This window comes from Heptranchias perlo, chromosome 35 (assembly GCF_035084215.1).
Source record: "Heptranchias perlo isolate sHepPer1 chromosome 35, sHepPer1.hap1, whole genome shotgun sequence".
NCBI lineage: Eukaryota > Metazoa > Chordata > Chondrichthyes > Hexanchiformes > Hexanchidae > Heptranchias > Heptranchias perlo.
In genome coordinates this window covers 29,004,295-29,026,137 of record NC_090359.1, presented here as the reverse complement: position 1 = coordinate 29,026,137, position 21,843 = coordinate 29,004,295, and the positions used below count along the sequence as shown (strand labels likewise).

At 51.8% G+C, this 21,843-nt stretch overlaps 1 protein-coding gene across 1 annotated transcript in view; it reads right to left on the bottom strand.

The window, feature by feature from the left end:
• The window catches only part of LOC137302556 (calmodulin-binding transcription activator 2-like), a 137,210-nt gene that overhangs the window by 110,249 nt on the left and 5,118 nt on the right, over positions 1-21,843 (bottom strand). Inside the window, exon 2 of the mRNA XM_067972298.1 lies at positions 2,050-2,153. Within this exon, the coding sequence (XP_067828399.1) occupies positions 2,050-2,153 (104 nt within the window). The remainder of the gene's footprint in view (positions 1-2,049; positions 2,154-21,843) is intronic.

Genomic DNA, 21,843 nt, shown 5'->3' with positions numbered 1-21,843 from the left:
GAGGTCAAAGGACGGGGAGCAAGGTCAAAGGACTGGGGCGGGGGGGAAAAGGACTGGGGGCGCAGGGTGAGGTCAAAGGACGGGGAGCAAGGTCAAAGGACTGGGGGGGGCAAAGGACTGGGGGGGGGGCGAGGTCAAAGGATGGAGGGGCAAGGTCAAAGGACTGGGGGGGCGGGGTGAGGTCAAAGGACGGGGATCAAGGTCAAAGGACTAGTGGGCAGGGCGAGGTCAAAGTACTAGGGTGGCGAGGTCAAAGGAATAGGGGGTGAGGTCAAAGGACTGAGAGGGGAGCTAGGTCAAAGGACTGGGGGGGGGGGTGCAAAGGACTTGGGGGCAGGACAAGGTCAAAGGATGGGGAGTGAGGTCAAAGGACAGAGGGGCAAAGGACTGGGGGCGGGGCGAGGTCAAAGGACTAAGAGGGGGGCAAGGCCCGGAGCTGACCCTGACCAGGAGCTGACTGAGGCCCACAGCTGACTCTGACTGGAAGCTGACCGAGGCCCGGAGCTGACCCTGACTGGAAGCTGACCAAGGCCCGGAGATGACCGAGGCCCCGGAGATGACCGAGGCCCCGGAGATGACCGAGGCCCCGGAGATGACCGAGGCCCCGGAGATGACCGAGGCCCCGGAGATGACCGAGGCCCCGGAGATGACCGAGGCCCCGGAGATGACCGAGGCCCCGGAGATGACCCTGACTGAAAGCTGACCGAGGCCCGGAGATGACCGAGGCCCGGAGATGACCGAGGCCCCGGAGATGACCGAGGCCCCGGAGATGACCGAGGCCCCGGAGATGACCGAGGCCCCGGAGATGACCGAGGCCCCGGAGATGACCCTGACTGAAAGCTGACCGAGGCCCGGAGATGACCGAGGCCCGGAGATGACCGAGGCCCCGGAGATGACCGAGGCCCCGGAGATGACCGAGGCCCCGGAGATGACCGAGGCCCCGGAGATGACCGAGGCCCCGGAGATGACCCTGACTGGAAGCTGACCGAGGCCCGGAGATGACCGAGGCCAGGGCCCCACAAATGCCATATTGGGAGCAGGGTGCTGACACAGCACCCACAAGTCTCACCCATTGCCTTGCTGCTAACGTAGCCTCAATGAATGAAACTGCCCGATCGGCATTACTGAGAAAAACATCAGGGTTTGTCCTCTGGGCTCATGTTCTCTGTGTGTTGGGAATAATCACTAGGTAGCCAAAGTTGGTGGCCTGTTTGCAACAACCATCGGTTTGGACTGGTGCTCTGGGCTTCACTCACTACGTGGGCCCCCATCAGTAGAGGTGCAGAGACTGTGGTTATCATAATAGTGGCAAAATAACCACAGGCCCATTAACAATAAAACACTGCAACTTTCAGTGAAAGGAGACTCCATGCCAGCTGTGCTGGGTACAGTCACTCCGTGAGTTTCAGGGTACAACAACACCCTGCATTTATATAGAGCCTTTAACGTAGTAAAACGTCCCGAGGCGCATCACAGGAGCGATTATCAAACAAAATTTGACACCGAGCCACATAAGGAGATATTAGGACAGGTGACCAAAAGCTTGGTCAAAGAGGTAGGTTTTAAGGAGCGTCTTAAAGGAGGAGAGAGAGACGGAGAGGTTTAGGGAGGGAATTCCAGAGCTTAGGGCCCAGGCAGCTGAAGGCACGGCCGCCAATGGTGGAGCGATGGGAATCGGGGATGCGCAAGAGGCCAGAATTGGAGGAGCGCAGAGATCTCGGAGGGTTGTAGGGGCTGGAGGAGGTTACAGAGATAGGGAGGGGGCGAGGGCCATGGAGGGATTTGAAAACAAGGATGAGAATTTTAAAATGGAGGCGTTCCTGGACCGGGAGCCAATATAAATCAGCGAGCACGGGGGGGTGATGGGTGAACGGGACTCGGTGCGAGTTAGGAGACGGGTGGAAGAGATTTGGATGAGCTGAAGTTTACGGAGGGTGGAAGGTGGGAGGCCGGCCAAGAGAGCATTGGAATCGTCGAGTCTGGAGGTAACAAAGGCACGGGTGTGGGTTTGGCGTCCCTGAGTCTCCTGGGTTTTGACCTCATAATTACCTCATTGGTGTTCCACCGCAGTCTCTCCTTAGGCAGTGCCGCACATTTTGGTAAACATTCCATCAGTTTGTTCGGTAAGAACACCTTGATATGATTATTATTTTCTGAAAGAGAAGGAAGGTAATGTCAGGTCTGGTGAGGAATCTCAGGCCACAGTAATGTTTGGAATAGATGGTTCAAGGAGGTGACTCACTTTCATTTATTTGTTCAAGTGAAAGATTTTTCCACTTGACACGCCCAGTGTCAGGTACATGGGAGCCCGATACAGAATAAAGCTCCCAAATTCCACCCCCGAATGTGTCTTAAATCTAGCCTCAGACAATGGAACAACTGGCCCAACAAATACAGTCACCTGCTTCAGTTCTGCGGGAGCAGTGGGCGATGATCGTGGAACTCGAACAGATTAGCTTTTACTGCTAACAGCACATTCAGATGCATCGTACATTTAACAGGTAACAGGGACTCGAGAAAATTCTTCCCATCTCCCTCTCTCTAATTCTGTGTTTGACTCTCACCGACTTTCCCTCATCATCTCTGTCTTTCTATATTTGTCCCAGTTTCTCTCATTCTCTCCCTTTTTCTGTAAGAAAAACAGGCAAATGCTTCCTGTTAAATAAATTTACAGTAACCTTGCCTTAGGAGTTGCTATGGCGACATTTATGACGAAGGGTTTTTTTTTGTAAATGTGCACAAATCTCCACGTTACCTTGGCCGATATTATTCCTGGTTATTTTCCCTACTGCTCACCCGGGCAGTTTATTTCACACGGTAGATTCATGGTGTTTACTGCCAGTAAATCTCATTCCACAGGTATTACAATCTATATAATTAGAGACAGGCAGCCACCAGGGAGAGCTTGTCCGGCAGCGGGGGGACCCAGGCCCGGTGTCCGTCCGGCAGCGGGGGGACTGGGGCCCGGTGTCCGTCCGGCAGCGGGGGGACCGGGGCCCGGTGTCCGTCCGGCAGCGGGGGGACCGGGGCCCGGTGTCCGTCCGGCAGCGGGGGGACCCAGGCCCGGTGTCCGTCCGGCAGCGGGGGGACCCAGGCCCGGCGTCACTTTATTGTGGTTCTTGCTTCTGATTAGTGTGCTCCTCACAGCGATACTGTGCTCAAGGCAAGACATGCAGCTGGACACATAAATAAATAAATACGCACACACCCTCAAAACAATACCATGGCTAATTTGTCCACCCAGTGCTGAATGATGCTGGAGGTACATGTTGGTACTACACGGCCTTTATTCTAGCTACAGTAAACTTTGTATAAGGAGAAAGACTTGCATTTCTCCAGCACCTTTCATGGCCTCAGGACATCCCAAAGCACTTTACAGTTAATGAGATACTTTTGAAATGTAGTCACTGTTGTAATGTAGGAAACACAGCATCCAATTTGTGCACAGCAAGATCCCACAAACAGCGACGTGATAATGACCAGATCATCCGTTTTTAGTGATTTTGGTTGAGGGATAAATGTTGGCCCCAAGACACCAGGGAGAACTCCCCTGTTCAAATAGTGCCCTGGGATCTTTTACGTCCACCTGAAAGGACAGATGGAGCTTTGGTTTGACATCTCATCCGAAAGACGGCACCTCCGACAGCGCAGGACTCGCTCAGTACTGACCCTCCGACAGCGCAGCACTCCCTCAGTACTGACCCTCCGACAGCGCAGCACTCCCTCAGTACTGACCCTCCGACAGCGCAGCACTCCCTCAGTACTGACCCTCCGACAGCGCAGCACTCCCTCAGTACTGACCCTCCGACAGCGCAGCACTCCCTCAGTACTGACCCTCCGACAGCGCAGCACTCCCTCAGTACTGACCCTCCGACAGCGCAGCACTCCCTCAGTACTGACCCTCCGACAGCGCAGCACTCCCTCAGTACTGACCCTCCGACAGCGCAGCACTCCCTCAGTACTGACCCTCCGACAGCGCGGCACTCCCTCAGTACTGGCCCTCCGACAGTGTGGCGCTCCCTCAGTACTGACCCTCCGACAGTGCGGCGCTCCCTCAGTACTGGCCCTCCGACAGTGCGGCGCTCCCTCAGTACTGACCCTCCGACAGTGCGGCGCTCCCTCAGTACTGGCCCTCCGACAGTGCGGCGCTCCCTCAGTACTGACCCTCCGACAGTGCGGCGCTCCCTCAGTACTGGCCCTCCGACAGTGCGGCGCTCCCTCAGTACTGACCCTCCGACAGTGCAGCGCTCCCTCAGTACTGACCCTCCGACAGCGCAGCACTCCCTCAGTACTGACCCTCCGACAGCGCAGCACTCCCTCAGTACTGACCCTCCGACAGCGCAGCGCTCCCTTAGTACTGACCCTCCGACAGCGCAGCACTCCCTCAGTATTGACTCTCCGACAGCGCAGCGCTCCCTCAGTATTGACTCTCCGACAGCGCAGCGCTCCCTCAGTACTGACCCTCCGACAGTGCAGCGCTCCCTCAGTATTGACTCTCCGACAGCGCAGCGCTCCCTCAGTATTGACTCTCCGACAGCGCAGCGCTCCCTCAGTACTGACTCTCCGACAGTGCAGCGCTCCCTCAGTACTGACCCTCCGACAGCGCAGCACTCCCTCAGTACTGACTCTCCGACAGTGCAGCACTCCCTCAGTACTGACCCTCCGACAGCGCAGCACTCCCTCAGTACTGACCCTCCGACAGCGCAGCACTCCCTCAGTACTGACTCTCCGACAGTGCAGCACTCCCTCAGTACTGACCCTCCGACAGCGCAGCACTCCCTCAGTACTGACCCTCCGACAGCGCAGCACTCCCTCAGTACTGACTCTCCGACAGTGCAGCGCTCCCTCAGTACTGACCCTCCGACAGTGCGGCGCTCCCTCAGTACTGACCCTCCGACAGTGCAGCGCTCCCTCAGTACTGACCCTCCGACAGTGCAGCGCTCCCTCAGTACTGACCCTGGGAGTGTCGGCCTGGATTATGGGCTCAAGTCTCTGGAGTGGGACTTGAACCCACGACCTTCTGACTCAGAGGCGAGGGTGCTCCCCACTGAGCCCCGGCTAACACCTAATACAGGCTTTCTATAGGGAAAACTGAATTGAGAGAGCATTTCATTGGTACCATCAAGAACCCCAATAACAAGGTGGAATGCCATGAGTGAAAAGGTGGGGCAGGAATGAGACAGCAGAGTTGATGATCGACCGTCCAAGCTCTTTACCAACATTTCTGGATGAAAGCTGTGAGGAGACTGTAATGTTTTCACTTCATGCTGAGAGGACATCGACTGTTTATACAGGCCTGGACAGCTAGTGCTGACTGGATTAGGTGTGTTAACAGGACAAGACGGAGGGGTTAGAGCCCAGGACAAGGCCCTCACCTCACCTGCGTCCACTACCTGGGGAGGGGGGATTGTCTATATTAACACATTACCCCAGGGGGAGGGGGATTGTCTATATTAACACATTACCCCAGGGGGAGGGGGATTGTCTATATTAACACATTACCCCAGGGGGGGGGGGATTGACGATATTAACACATTACCCCAGGGGGAGGGGGATTGTCTATATTAACACATTACCCCAGGGGGGGGGGGGATTGACGATATTAACACATTACCCCAGGGGGAGGGGGATTGTCTATATTAACACATTGCCCCAGGGGGGGGGGATTGACGATATTAACACATTACCCCAGGGGGAGGGGGATTGTCTATATTAACACATTACCCCAGGGGGAGGGGGATTGTCTATATTAACACATTACCCCAGGGGGAGGGGGATTGTCTATATTAACACATTACCCCAGGGGGAGGGGGATTGTCTATATTAACACATTACCCCAGGGGGAGGGGGATTGTCTATATTAACACATTACCCCAGGGGGAGGGGGATTGACGATATTAACACATTACCCCAAGGGGAGGGGGATTGTCTATATTAACACATTACCCCAGGGGGAGGGGGATTGTCTATATTAACACATTACCCCAGGGGGGGGGGGGATTGTCTATATTAACACATTACCCCAGGGGGAGGGGGATTGTCTATATTAACACATTACCCCAGGGGGAGGGGGATTGTCTATATTAACACATTACCCCAGGGGGAGGGGGATTGACGATATTAACACATTACCCCAAGGGGAGGGGGATTGACGATATTAACACATTACGTGACCACAGTTACCAAATCACCGAATCTTGTTATTTGAAACTAAGGGTGGAACGTAACGGTACCCCCACTCCTTCAGAAATACTGGAATGCTGAAACTAGCCATCTCCTGCCACCTTCGAGGCCTGTGGGGTGATTTATCAACTGCAGGGACTGAGTGACATTGCGCTCAGGGTAAGGGGAGATATAGGGGGGCCACAAGGCACTGTCCCATCTGGACAAATACTTGTTGTCTACATGATTGGGTAAATTAAAGGGAGTATTTTGGAAAATACCTAATTGGATGTATTTTGCCACAGTTCCATTTTTTTGGGGTATAACCAGGGCATCTGAGCCTTTTTCAACTGTAGAGGACAGAAAATGAAGGTACCAGGCAGGTAAACGAGAGAGAAGGAACGGGAAACGAGGTCGTGGCATTATACCCAAAGGACAACGGGGTAATAAAATTCTCAATAGCTCTTTGTAAACTGCTGTAATGTATTGATTCTTCCTTGCCTGAGGAAGGAGAAAATCTCCGAAAGCTTGTGAATTTAAAATAAAATTGCTGGACTATAACTTGGTGTTGTAAAATTGTTTACAACTGCTAAATAAAGACATAAGGCTATTAACCATTATAGTGTCAGTCTTGAACAATTGAACAGAGAGTCAAATTGACTTCACCAGAGAGTGGTGAGAATGTGGAACTTGCTACCACATCGATAGTTGAGGCAAATAGCAGAGGGAAGCTGGATAAACACATGAGGGAGAAAGGAATAGAAGGATATGCTGATTGGGTGAGATGAAGAGGGGAGGGAGGAGGCTCGTGTGGAGCATAAACACCAGCATAGACCTGTTGGGCCGAATGGTCTTTTTCTGTGCTGTAAATTCCATGTAATTCTGACTATATAATGTAGAAAAGGGCTCTCTACCTAACCTGGCAGGCACTTCCAGGACCGGTGTGCCAGTAGCCCCAATACAGGCCTATTGGGAGATCTTATGGGCTTCCATGCTCCTTTCAGTGGGGCCTTTTAGAATAAAATGCAGTTCTAGGGCACCAGAGACAAAGTTCACATCCTCAATGGGGTGCAAGCAGCATGTTTCCAAAGTAAAACTGTTATAAATCACCCACATGGGGCAGCACCTCATGTAATAGGCTCACTATTCAACACACTCCTCAAATGAGCCAGGCATCCTCTCACACCTTCACAGTTAGCAGTACTGATAAACAGTCGAGAGACACCAGTGCTTGTGTAACTTCAACTTTCCCTTCCATGAAGGCTGGTGTGGATATCACTGCGCCCACGTGGATGTCACTTAAGAAATAGGAGCAGGAGTAGGCCATCCGGCCCCTCGAACCTGCCCCGCCATTCAACAAGATCATGGCTGATCTTCTACCTCAGCGCCATTTTCCTGCACCATCCCCATATCCCTCGATGCCTTTAATATCTAGAAATCTACCGATCTCTGTTTTGAATGTACTCAATGACTGAGCCTCCACAGCCCTCTGGGGTAGAGAATTCCAAAGATTCACCACCCTCTGAGTGAAGAAATTTCTCCTCATCTCAGGCCTAAATGGCCGACTCCTTATTCTGACACTGTGACCCCTGGTTCTAGACTCCCCAGCCAGGGGAAACATCCTCCCTGCATCTACCCGGTCGAGCCCTGTAAGAATTGTGTATGTTTCAATGAGATCACCTCTCATTCTTCTAAACTCTAGAGAATACAGGCCTAGTCTACTCAATCTCTCCTCATACGACAATCCCGCCATCCCAGGAATCAGTCTGGTGAACCTTCACTGCACTCCCTCTATGGCAAGTATATCCTTTCTTAGGTAAGGAGACCAAAACTGCGCACAATACTCCAGGTGTGGTCTCACCAAGGCCCCGTATAACTGCAGTCACTGCGCCGATGTGGATATCACTGCGCCGATGTGGATATCACTGCGCCGATGTCGTTATCACTGCGCCGATGTCGTTGTCACCGCGCCGACGTGGATGTCACCGTGCCGATGTGGATATCACTGCGCCGATGTCGTTATCACCGTGCCGATGTGGATGTCACTGCGCCGATGTCGTTATCACCGCGCCGATGTGGATATCACTGCGCCGATGTGGATATCACTGCGCCGATGTCGTTATCACCGCGCCGATGTGGATATCACTGCGCCGATGTGGATATCACTGCGCCGATGTCGTTATCACTGCGCCGACGTGGATATCACTGCGCCGACGTGGATATCACTGCGCCGACGTGGATATCACTGCGCCGACGTGGATATCACTGCGCCGATGTCGTTATCACCGCGCCGATGTGGATATCACTGCGCCGATGTGGATATCACTGCGCCGATGTGGATATCACTGCGCCGATGTCGTTATCACCGTGCCGATGTGGATATCACCGCGCCGATGTGGATATCACCGCGCCGATGTCGTTATCACCGCGCCGATGTGGATATCACCGCGCCGATGTGGATATCACCGCGCCGATGTGGATATCACCGCGCCGATGTGGATATCACCGCGCCGATGTGGATATCACCGCGCCGATGTCGTTATCACTGCGCCGATGTGGATATCACTGCGCCGATGTGGATATCACTGCGCCGATGTCGTTATCACCGCGCCGATGTGGATATCACTGCGCCGATGTCGTTATCACTGCGCCGATGTGGATATCACCGCGCCGATGTGGATATCACTGCGCCGATGTCGTTATCACTGCGCCGATGTGGATATCACTGCGCCGATGTCGTTATCACTGCGCCGATGTGGATATCACCGCGCCGATGTGGATATCACCGCGCCGATGTGGATATCACTGCGCCGATGTCGTTATCACCGCGCCGATGTGGATATCACCGCGCCGATGTGGATATCACCGCGCCGATGTCGTTATCACTGCGCCGATGTGGATATCACCGCGCCGATGTCGTTATCACTGCGCCGATGTCGTTATCACTGCGCCGATGTCGTTGTCACTGCGCCGATGTCGTTGTCACTGCGCCGATGTGGATGTCACAGCGCCGATGTGGATATCACTGCGCCGATGTGGAAATCACTGCGCCGATGTGGAAATCACTGCGCCGATGTGGAAATCACTGCGCCGATGTGGATGTCACAGCGCCGATGTGGATGTCACAGCGCCGATGTGGATGTCACAGCGCCGATGTGGATATCACCGTGCCGATGTGGATATCACTGCGCCGATGTCGTTATCACCGCGCCGATGTGGATGTCACTGCGCCGATGTCGTTATCACCGCGCCGATGTGGATATCACCGCGCCGATGTGGATGTCACTGCGCCGATGTGGATATCACTGCGCCGATGTCGTTATCACCGCGCCGATGTGGATGTCACCGTGCCGATGTGGATATCACTGCGCCGATGTCGTTATCACCGTGCCGATGTGGATATCACTGCGCCGATGTCGTTATCACCGCGCCGATGTGGATGTCACTGCGCCGATGTGGATATCACTGCGCCGATGTCGTTGTCACTGCGCCGATGTCGTTGTCACTGCGCCGATGTCGTTGTCACTGCGCCGATGTCGTTGTCACCGCGCCGATGTGGAAATCACTGCGCCGATGTCGTTATCACTGCGCCGATGTGGATATCACCGCGCCGATGTGGATATCACCGCGCCGATGTGGATATCACCGCGCCGATGTCGTTATCACCGCGCCGATGTGGATATCACCGCGCCGATGTGGATATCACCGCGCCGATGTGGATATCACCGCGCCGATGTGGATATCACCGCGCCGATGTGGATATCACCGCGCCGATGTGGATATCACCGCGCCGATGTGGATATCACCGCGCCGATGTGGATATCACCGCGCCGATGTGGATATCACCGCGCCGATGTGGATATCACTGCGCCGATGTGGATATCACCGTGCCGATGTGGATATCACCGCGCCGATGTGGATATCACCGTGACGATGTGGATATCACCGCGCCGATGTGGATATCACTGCGCCGATGTGGATATCACCGCGCCGATGTGGATGTCACAGCGCCGATGTCGTTATCACTGCGCCGATGTCGTTATCACTGCGCCGATGTCGTTATCACTGCGCCGATGTCGTTGTCACCGTGCCGATGTGGATATCACCGTGCCGATGTGGAAATCACCGCGCCGATGTGGATATCACCGTGCCGATGTGGATATCACCGTGCCGATGTGGATATCACCGTGCCGATGTGGATATCACTGCGCCGATGTGGATATCACTGCGCCGATGTGGATATCATCGTGCCGATGTGGATATCACTGCGCCGATGTGGATATCACTGCGCCGATGTAGATATCACTGCGCCGATATCAATATGCCTGCACCCACTCTCACAGCGATCCACAGCTGATGCTCCTGATCTGTGGGTTGGGTGTGCAGACCAAGGCACGTCTGGTTCAGGATATCAGGTTCGCCGTCTGGCCTGCAACCCAAGCTTTGAGAGGCAGATCCCTTTCACAGGGAAGGGTCTCCATGGTGACTACATAAACACTAATCTGGACAGCTTTATAAAAAGCACCAGCAGAGCCTAAAGGCACTCCCAGACGTGCCCCTAATCCATATGTGGCCTGGCACTTTGTTTCTTGTGGTAGGAAGGGTAACGTTCCCCTGGCAGAGGAAGCTCCAGGCAGAGGGACAGCAGGAGCCCGAAGGAAAACAACAACAACCTGCATTTATATAGCGCCTTTAACGTAGTAAAATGTCCCAAGGCGCTTCACAGGAGCGATTATCAAACAAAATTTGACACCGAGCCACATAAAGAGATATTAGGACAGGTGACCAAAAGCTTGGACAAAGAGGTAGGTTTTAAGGAGTGACTTAAGGGAGGAGAGAGAGGCGGAGAGGTTTAGGGAGGGAATTCCAGAGCTTAGGGCCCAGGCAGCTGAAGGCACGGCCGCCAATGGTGGAGCGATGGGAATCGGGGATACATAAGAAACCAGAATTGGAGGAGCCCAAAGATCTCGGAGGGCTGTAGGGCTGGAGGAGGTTACAGAGATAGGGAGGGGCGAGGGCCATGGAGGGATTTGAAAACAAGGATGGAGAATTTTAAAATCGAGGCAATGCTGGACCGGGAGCCAATGTAGGTCAGTGAGCAGAGGGGATGATGGGTGAACGGGACTCGGTGCGAGTTAGGATACGGGGCAGCAGAGAGAAGGAGGGGCGAGGCCATGGAGGGATTTGAAAACAAGGATGAGAAAGCAGGTTACTGCCCTCTCCTTTCCCACACAACCCATCGCCCCTGCCAGCTGTACCGCCAATCCTGTTACACGTATTCAATTTGGGAATTAATGGGCCTTCATTGTGGTAAATAGGTGGGTGAGCGATAGTGATGGAAAGGTGCACCCTCACTTTATAGGGCATCTCCCGAGACTCAGGGCCGTGACTTTCTCAGAACGGTCAGTGTTAGTGTTAAGCAATCTTCGACCATTAAGGTGCTGAAACATTCACTACCCAGGGCACAGAAAATGCCTCAAGACCAACAAGATTTAGGGTTCCACCCTGTACCAAGACCATGGGGAACTTTCAAAACAACTGGACCCGACAGTTAAGGTGATAATCTTACCAGCGGCAATACAGGTGATATCATTTCCTCTTTCATATTGTCTCCTCTATTTACCTCTATTTACGACCAGGACATGTAGCTCCCAAACCTCTGTAACCTGCATTCCCTCGGTGTCCATCCATGCACGTTGGCTACCAATGCAGACCCAAGCCCATTACTTCTTTCTCCGTTTTATTTTCTTGACCCTCCTCAGGCTCTTCTGACCTGTCTCCTCTCTTCCTGTCACCCAGCCATTCCACCTTTCAGTTCTCCCCTCTCCGGTACTTTGCCCACCCTAATCCCTACCCCAACCCATCACTGTCTCTCTGCCTTCCTCCTCTCCTGCCACCACCCCAGGCTTGAATAAGCCCACACAGTACCCTCTGTGTCTCTCTTGGCATTCTCTGAAGGGCCCATCGAGTGTCTCCTTACCCCAATTGCCCTATTCTCCTCTCTTGCTGACCTTCCTGCCCAACTTTTCTGCTAGGGGCTAACCTTGCCAACCTCCTGCCCGTCCCACTCACCCCATCCACCACTGCCCGCTTGGACTTTGCCACCAGATCAACAGTCACTGCCCCACTCCACATTTCCCTCCAGAATATCTCTTCACAAGCGAGGCCCTTGCAATCCATGGCTTTATTGTGGACAATTGCATTGACATCCTGGCTTACAGTTGGTGACACCTTGCCCCTTACTGAAGCTTCTCACCTGACTATCCTTTCCATCACTACAGTGGTGCTATGGCCCTGATCACCAAATCACGCCTTGGGTCTGTCTCCAACTCTTCTAGTGCCATCGCTTCCTTCAACCACCTCATCTTTATCCACCCCTCTTGCATCTCTTTTAAAATCCTTGTTCCCTATTGCCTTTCCCCAAGCTCGAGTCAGAGATTTTCCCTGTCCTTTTAAGTTTCTCACTGAGACATTCTCCATCCTTTCCTCCCTCAGCCTCGACATTGAGCAACTCCTCAGCTTTGCTGAGCTCCCCTTACCCTCTGTCCTCTCAGTTCACCGCCCTCCTGTCCTCCCTAAACCTCTCCCTCCTTATAGACTCTCCTATACATATTCATGGCCACCCCCTCGACTGTGCCATCTCCCGTGGCCTCTCTACTCCCATGGTCTCGATCATAAACCAGGGAATCTCCAACCACTCCTTGTATCCGTCACCACCCACATCACCATCGCCCCACCACTTCCAGCCCCACTGCCTCCTGGGTCCGACCCCGGAAAGAAACTCCCAATTGCCCAGCCATTAGCCCTCCATTTGCCACGATACTTCTGCAGCTGTCAATCTTCTCAACCATTTGCTCATCTCGACTTTTGATATCTTTGTCCCCAGCAAAACCTTTACTCTCTCCCATCCTCGTCGCTCCCTTAGTACGGCCCCCAGCTTCAGTCCCTCAAGTCCAAGGGACGTAGACATGAGCGTATCTGGTGCACAACTGGTTGAGCCATCCATCACCAGACCTGGCTAGACCACTATCAAGACTTGCATACAAAGTTCCACTCTTACCTATCCAGTCATAGCCAGAACATCTACTGCAATGGCTTCTCTTACCTCCCCACAAGGTTACCTGTGGAGTCCCCCAAGGATCTATCCTTGGCCCCCTCCTATTTCTCACCTACATGCTGCCCCTCGGCGACATCATCCAAAAACACGTCAGGTTCCACATGTACGACACCCAGTTGTACTTCATCACCATCTCCCTCGACCCCTCCACTGTCGCTGATTTGTCACACTGCTTGTCCGACGTCCAGTACTAAACGAGCCACAATTTACTTCAGTTGAACATTGGGAAGACCGAAGCCATTGTCTTTGGGCCCCACCTCAAACTCCGTTCCCGAGCCACCGACTCCATCCCTCTCCCTGGCCATTGTCTCGGGCTGAACCAGACTGTTTGCAACCTTGGCATCCTATTAGACCGAGCCGAGTTTCCTACCCCATATCCGCTCCATCACCAAGACCGCCTACTTCCACCTCCGTAACATCGCCCATCTCTGCCCCCTGCCTCAGCTCATCTGCTGCTGAAACCCTCACCCGTGCCTTTGTTACCTCCAGACTCGACGATTCCAATGCTCTCCTGGCCGGCCTCCCATCTTCCACCCTCTATACACTTAAGCTCATCCAAAACTCTGCTGCCCGTATCCTAACTCGCACCAAGTCCCGTTCACCCATCACCCCCTGTGCTCTCTGACCTACATTGGCTCCCAGTCCGGGAACGCCTCGATTTTAAAATTCTCATCCTTGTTTTCAAATCCCTCCATGGCCCTCGCCCTCCTCCCTATCTCTGTAACCTCCTCCAGCCCTACAACCCTCCGAGATCTCTGCGCTCCTCCAATTCTGGCCTCTTGCGCATTCCCCGATTCCCATCACTCCACCATTGGCGGCCGTGCCTTCAGCTGCCTGAGCCCGAAGCTCTGGAATTCCCTCCCTAAACCTCTCCGCCTCTCTCTCCTCCTTTAAGACGCTCCTTAAAACCTACCTCTTTGACCAAGCTTTTGGTCACCTGTCCTAGTGTCTCCTTCTTTGACTCAGTGTCAATTTTTGTCTGATAATCGCTCCCGTGAAGCGCCTTGGGACGTTTTCCTATGTTAAAGTTGATATATGAATGCATGTTGTAGTTGTTGTTATGATGCTTGAGCGAGGTACCGGAGGGCAACCGCTGCCCAGGGGAGCCCAGCTGCCAAGTCTCCAGTTAAGGGCAGAGGTGCAGGCACGTCTCCTCTCTCACCCTGGTGACTGACGCTCCCTTCAGAGGCTGGAGCAACACTCATCAGGAAATACGGGGCTCAGCCACCACAAATCACACATCAAATCAGCTCAGTGCCAACACTGAAAGTCGGAGCAGGGTCCGGACACGAGCTGCCTCTTACAAATAATGGTTAACATCTGGGTCGCGTCTGAGGCCCGAAGCAAGAGTTGGGTGGGGACGGTGCGAGTTAAAAGGTGAATTTGTTTAAACATTCTATCTGTAAGTTAGACAGAGACGGGGAGGAAGAGCAGAGGATGGTGGGAAAACCAACTCAGGTTTAGTTCTAGAATTAATCCCTAAATTATTCTATTTTGGAAGATTAGCTAACACTAAGATTTGTAATTTATACTGTTTATACAGATGCACAATACTAGAAATAAGCAGTGGATATTACGTGTAGCCCACATTAACTGGGCTTGGAGCTTTGCTGAATCTGTTGTAGATCAATAGACCAGTGATTCCCCTGTGGTTTACAGTGTTGTCAATAGAGTTTCAGTAACCTGTCATGATGAGAAGGTGAAATCATCGTATCATGTCCACCTGAAGTAGGCAGAGCATCACACAACTCTGAGGTGTATTCACTGTAAGCTGTGACTCAGTAGGGAGCTCTCTCTCTCTCTCTCTCGTCTCTGAGTCCGAAGGTCATGGGTTCAAGTTCCACTCCAGAGACTTGAGCACAAAATCTAGGCTAACACTCCCAGTGCAGTACCGAGGGAGTGCTGCACTGTCGGAGGGTCGGTACCGAGGGAGTGCTGCACTGTCGGAGGGTCGGTACCGAGGGAGTGCTGCACTGTCGGAGGGTCGGTACTGAGGGAGTGCTGCACTGTCGGAGGGTCGGTACCGAGGGAGCGCTGCACTGTCGGAGGGTCGGTACCGAGGGAGCGCTGCACTGTCGGAGGGTCGGTACCGAGGGAGCGCTGCACTGTCGGAGGGTCGGTACTGAAGGAGTGCTGCACTGTCGGAGGGTCGGTACTGAGGGAGGGCTGCACTGTCGGAGGGTCGGTACTGAGTGAGTGCTACAGTCGGAGGTGCCGTCTTTTGGATGAGACGTTAAACCAAGGCCCAGCCTGCTCTCTCAGGTGGACGTAAAAGATTCCATGGCACTATTCGAAGGAGAGCAGGGGGAGTTCTCCCCATTGTCCTGGGGCCAATATTTATCCCTCAACCAACATCAGTAAAACAGATTATCTGGTCGTTATCGCATTACTGTTTGTGGGATCTTGCTGTGTGCAAATTGGCTGCCTCGTTTCCTACATTACAACAGTGACTACACTTCAAAAGTACTTCATTGGCTGTAAAGTGTTTTGGGACATCCTGAGGTGGTGAAAGGCGCCATATAAATGCAAGTCTTTCTTTTTTTAGATAACAACATGCTAAACAAGCCCAGTGATAGCACTGCATTGTGTTGTTTACAGTCCCATCCCTCACCCTCACTAAGTGTACGAGAAACAGCTTCCCCCACGGGGCTCCACACCAACTCCTGGAGACTCTGAAACCCTTCACCACACTTCAAACTCAGTACCTCTGATCACAGTACAAGAGATGTAGTCGCCATTAAGGAAAGCAGTCATTCCTGACCAATCGTCAGTGAAACAGGCCCTGCAAAGTACTCCCATTCACTGTGCAGCCAGGTAACCTGCAGCAGACAGTGGACTATGAAATGGAAGTGACAAAATGCCCCAGTCCCTGGGCTGCCAATCCCAACCCCATCATTGTTTGGGGTCATGTCCTGCAGAGTCTGGGAGCCTTCCCACTAGGAGGCTCCAATGTGATTTAGACAAGTTGGGTGAGTGGGCAAGAATGTGGCAGATGCAGTGTAAAGTGGATAAATGTGAGGTTATCCACTTTGGTTGTAAAAACAGAAAGGCAGATTATCTGAGTGGTGATAGATTGGGAAAAGGGGAGGTGCAATGAGACCTGGGCGTCCTTGTACACCAGTCGCTGAAAGTGAGCATTCAGGTGCAGCAAGCAGTAAGGAAGGCGAATGATATGTTGGCCTTCATTGCAAGAGGATTTGAGTACAGGAGCTGGGATGTCTCACTGCAGTTATACAGTGACCACACCTGGAGTATTGTGTGCAGTTTTGGTCTCCTTATCTGAGGAAGGATGTCCTTGCCATGGAGGGAGTGCAACGAAGGTTTACCAGACTGATTCCTGGGATGGCAGGACTGACGTGTGAGGAGAGATTGGGTCGACTAGGCCTATATTCACTGGAGTTTAGAAGAATGAGAGGTGATCTCATTGAAACATATAAAATTCTAACAGGACCAGACAGACTAGATGCAGGGAGGATGTTCCCGATGGCTGGGGAGTCCAGAACCAGGGGTCACAGTCTCAGGATACGGGGTATGACATTTAGAACCGAGATGAGGAGAAATTTCTTCACTCAGAGGGTGGTGAACCTGTGGAATTCTCTACCACAGAAGGCAGTGGAGGCCAAGTCATTAGATGTATTCAAGAAGGAGATAGATATATTTCTTAATTCTAAAGGGATCAAGAGATATGGGGAAAAAGCAGGAACAGGGTACTGAGTTAGACGATCAGCCATGATCATTTTGAATGGCGGAGCAGGCCCGAAAGGCCGAATGGCCGACTCTTGCTCCTATTTTCTATGTTTCTATGATAAAGATTTGCTCCCAAGCCTCAGCACTGCCTCCTGCTGGCTGGTGCAGAATGGCAATGGCAGGTCCTGGGACCAGGTTGTCCACTCTCGGTGGTGGAGGCCCGATGGAGAGCCAGATGAGAAGTTTGAGAGGATAAATTTCCTCAGTCAAACACGAGATTTGACTTGTTTTCCGGCGATGGCACTCTCAGGACTTTGAAAAGAGCATCTGAAAAAACTGAACATTTTCTAACTTAGAACTTGAGCAAGAACAAACTGTACTTATAGAATCATAGAAGTTTACAACATGGAAACAGGCCCTTCGGCCCAACATGTCCATGTCGCCCAGTTTATACCACTAAGCTAGTCCCAATTACCTGCACTTGGCCCATATCCCTCTATACCCATCTTACCCATGTAACTGTCCAAATGCTTTTTAAAAGACAAAATTGTACCCGCCTCTACTACTGCCTCTGGCAGCTCGTTCCAGACACTCAACACCCTTTGAGTGAAAAAATTGCCCCTCTGGACCCTTTTGTATCTCTCCCCTCTCACCTTAAATCTATGTCCCCTCGTTATAGACTCCCCTACCTTTGGGAAAAGATTTTGACGATCGACCTTATCTATGCCCCTCATTATTTTATAGACTTGTATAAGATCACCCCTTAACCTCCTACTCTCCAGGGAAAAAAGTCCCAGTCTGTCTAACCTCTCCCTATAAGTCAAACCATCAAGTCCCGGCAGCATCCTAGTAAATCTTTTCTGCACTCTTTCTAGTTTAATAATATCCTTTCTATAATAGGGTGACCAGAACTGTACACAGTACTCCAAGTGTGACCTAACTAATGTCTTGTACAACTTCAACAAGACATCCCAACTCCTGTATTCAATGTTCTGACCAATGAAACCAAGCAAGCCGAATGCCTTCTTCACCACCCTATCCACCTGTGACTCCACTTTCAAGGAGCTATGAACCTGTACTCCTAGATCTCTTTGTTCTATAACTCTCCCCAACGCCCTACCATTAACAGAGTAGGTCCTGGCCCGATTCGATCTCCCAAAATGCATCACCTCACATTTATCTAAATTAAACTCCATCTGCCATTCATCGGCCCACTGGCCCAATTTATCAAGATCCCGTTGCAATCCCAGATAACCTTCTTCACTGTCCACAATGCCACCAATCTTGGTGTCATCTGCAAACTTACTAACCATGCCTCCTAAATTCTCATCCAAATCATTAATATAAATAACAAATAACAGCGGACCCAGCACCGATCCCTGAGGCACACCGCTGGTCACAGGCCTCCAGTTTGAAAAACAACCCTCTACAACCACCCTCTGTCTTCTGTCGTCAATCCAATGTTGTATCCAATTGGCTACCTCACCTTGGATCCCGTGAGATTTAACCTTATATAACAACCTACCATGCGGTACCTTGTCAAAGGCTTTGCTGAAGTCCATGTAGACCACGTCTACTGCACAGCCCTCATCTATCTTCTTGGTTACCCCTTCAAAAAACTCAATCAAATTCGTGAGACATGATTTTCCTCTCACAAAACCATGCTGACTGTTCCTAATTAGTCCCTGCCTCTCCAAATGCCCGTAGATCCTGTCTCTCAGAATACCCTCTAACAACTTACCCACTACAGATGTCAGGCTCACCGGTCTGTAGTTCCCAGGCTTTTCCCTGCCGCCCTTCTTAAACAAAGGCACAACATTTGCTACCCTCCAATCTTCAGGCACCTCACCTGTAGCGGTGGATGATTCAAATATCTCTGCTCGGGGACCCGCAATTTCCTCCCTAACCTCCCATAACGTCCTGGGATACATTTCATCAGGTCCCGGAGATTTATCTACCTTGATGCACGTTAAGACTTCCAGCACCTCCCTCTCTGTAATATGTACACTCCTCAAGACATCACTATTTATTTCCCCAAGTTCCCTAACATCCATGCCTTTCTCAACCGTAAATACCGATGTGAAATATTCATTTAGGATCTCACCCATCTCTTGTGGTTCCGCACATAGATGACCTTGTTGATCCTTCAGAGGCCCTACTCTCTCCCTAGTTACCCTTTTGCCCTTTATGTATTTGTAGAAGCTCTTTGGATTCACCTTTACCTTATCTGCCAAAGCAATCTCATGTCCCCTTTTTGCCCTACTTCTTGGAACAAGAGACACGGGAAAAACTAGTTTAAAGTTATTGAAACATTTTGTAACTGAATTCATTGCTTGTGTGGAAGGCACCAAAGCACTGGGTCACGGAGGGGCCCGGAGGGAGCACTGGGTCACGGAGGGTCACGGAGGGAGCACTGGGTCACGGAGGGAGCACTGGGTCACGGAGGGAGCACTGGGTCACGGAGGGAGCACTGGGTCACGGAGGGAGCACTGGGTCACGGAGGGAGCACTGGGTCACGGAGGGAGCACTGGGTCACGGAGGGAGCACTGGGTCACGGAGGGAGCACTGGGTCACGGAGGGAGCACTGGGTCACAGAGGAGTTCCCAATCCCAGCTGGGCTGTTGGAGGAAGCATTGAGCATTGATGTAAGGAGCTTCTTCAGAAGGGAGTTGGGTATTAAAATAAAATTGGAGAGAGTGTCACCCTGGATCCTTTCTTCATTGCTTCTCTGCTGCCAGTTACACTGGGCACTGAAAGAGGCCCAGGATCAGGGCCTCTGTCCCATTTCATCAGATGTATTTCCATGGTGACTCCCACAGCCCACTATCCTCTGACTATGTCATTCAAGATCAGTAACTTGTAATCCTGGGAGACTATCCTGGTTCTACGCTGCAGTGTGCTGGGAATAATGTCACACTGCACAGACTACAAATTACTCGACAGCCTTCACCTCTGTAGATGTTCAGAGAATCATTTCCACAGGTGCTACGCAATAGGAAGAGCTGTGAATCCTATAGATAAAAAATAATAAATTCTCACAATACTCAGTTAAACATCTGATCAGAGCAATGCCCCACAAGCCAATCAGCAGTGCTATTTACAGACAGCCTGTTAACTGAACCAGACATAAATCAGATCTCGATCTAACCAGGCCTTCACCCTCCACTGCCATGATGCAGAAATACATCTGATGAGATAATGTATGAAAGATACAACAGTTACATAACGTTACCATAATTATCTGTGCAAAGAACCCTGTCTAGTAACCAGCCTCAATATCCAAAATCTCAAACTGAGCACAAAGGGCAGTTCAGGATTTCTGACGTTTATAAAGACAGAGACGGAAACTATACAACACAAGAATCATTATCTGATCACTAATCACCTCTCCGATCCCTAATATCCCTCCCTCCATACAATAGATAACTGGCAAACAGAACGCTCGCTGTTCACCACCAGTATGCAAATGAGAAACAAGAGACGAGGAGCGACCGGCCTCACTTACATAATCTGTCACCAGGAGCATATGATGTGTTGTTACCAATGTACTGAAGGGAACATCACACTCCAACATTGCATCACACACTTCTCGTTTCACACTCCAGAGTTTTTATACCGTCCTTCTCATTGGGATTCCCGAAGCCAGGTATCCGTGAACCAGCTCCCACTGTTATGCCGTTAAATCCATTTTCCATAGCGAGGTCCCAGGTAACTATGGAGAACAGATTTAACAACATTAACACCAGGAGGCAGCTCCTGGGTCCTGGGCTCCGAGAACCAGAATTAAAGCACAAAAAAAGCTTTAATTCATCCCCTCAGACAGCTCCCATCAGCATCTGTGACACTGGTACCCACCAGTACTGTACCCCAGTGTTATACAGTGACAGACCTGTACCCACCAGTACTGTACCCCAGTGTTATACAGTGACAGACCTGTACCCACCAGTACTGTACCCCAGTGTTGTACAGTGACAGACCTGTACCCACCAGTACTGTACCCCAGTGTTGTACAGTGGCAGACCTGTACCCACCAGTACTGTACCCGTGTTGTACAGTGGCAGACCTGTACCCACCAGTACTGTACCCCAGTGTTATACAGTGTCAGACCTGTACCCACCAGGACTGCACCCCAGTGTTATACAGAGACAGACCTGTACCCACCAGTACTGTACCCGTGTTGTACAGTGACAGACCTGTACCCACCAGTACTGTACCCCAGTGTTATACAGTGACAGACCTGTACCCACCAGTACTGTACCCCAGTGTTATACAGTGGCAGACCTGTACCCACCAGTACTGTACCCCAGTATTATACAGTGGCAGACCTGTACCCACCAGTACTGTACCCGTGTTGTACAGTGGCAGACCTGTACCCAAGTGTTATACAGTGACAGACCTGTACCCACCAGTACTGTACCCCAGTGTTATACAGTGGCAGACCTGTACCCACCAGTACTGTACCCCAGTATTATACAGTGGCAGACCTGTACCCACCAGTACTGTACCCGTGTTGTACAGTGGCAGACCTGTACCCACCAGTACTGTACCCCAGTGTTGTACAGTGTCAGACCTGTACCCACCAGGACTGCACCCCAGTGTTATACAGAGACAGACCTGTACCCACCAGTACTGTACCCGTGTTGTACAGTGACAGACCTGTACCCCCCAGTACTGTACCCCAGTGTTATACAGTGACAGACCTGTACCCACCAGTACTGTACCCCAGTGTTATACAGTGACAGACCTGTACCCACCAGTACTATACCCGTGTTGTACAGTGGCAGACCTGTACCCACCAGTACTGTACCCCAGTATTATACAGTGGCAGACCTGTACCCACCAGTACTGTACCCGTGTTGTACAGTGGCAGACCTGTA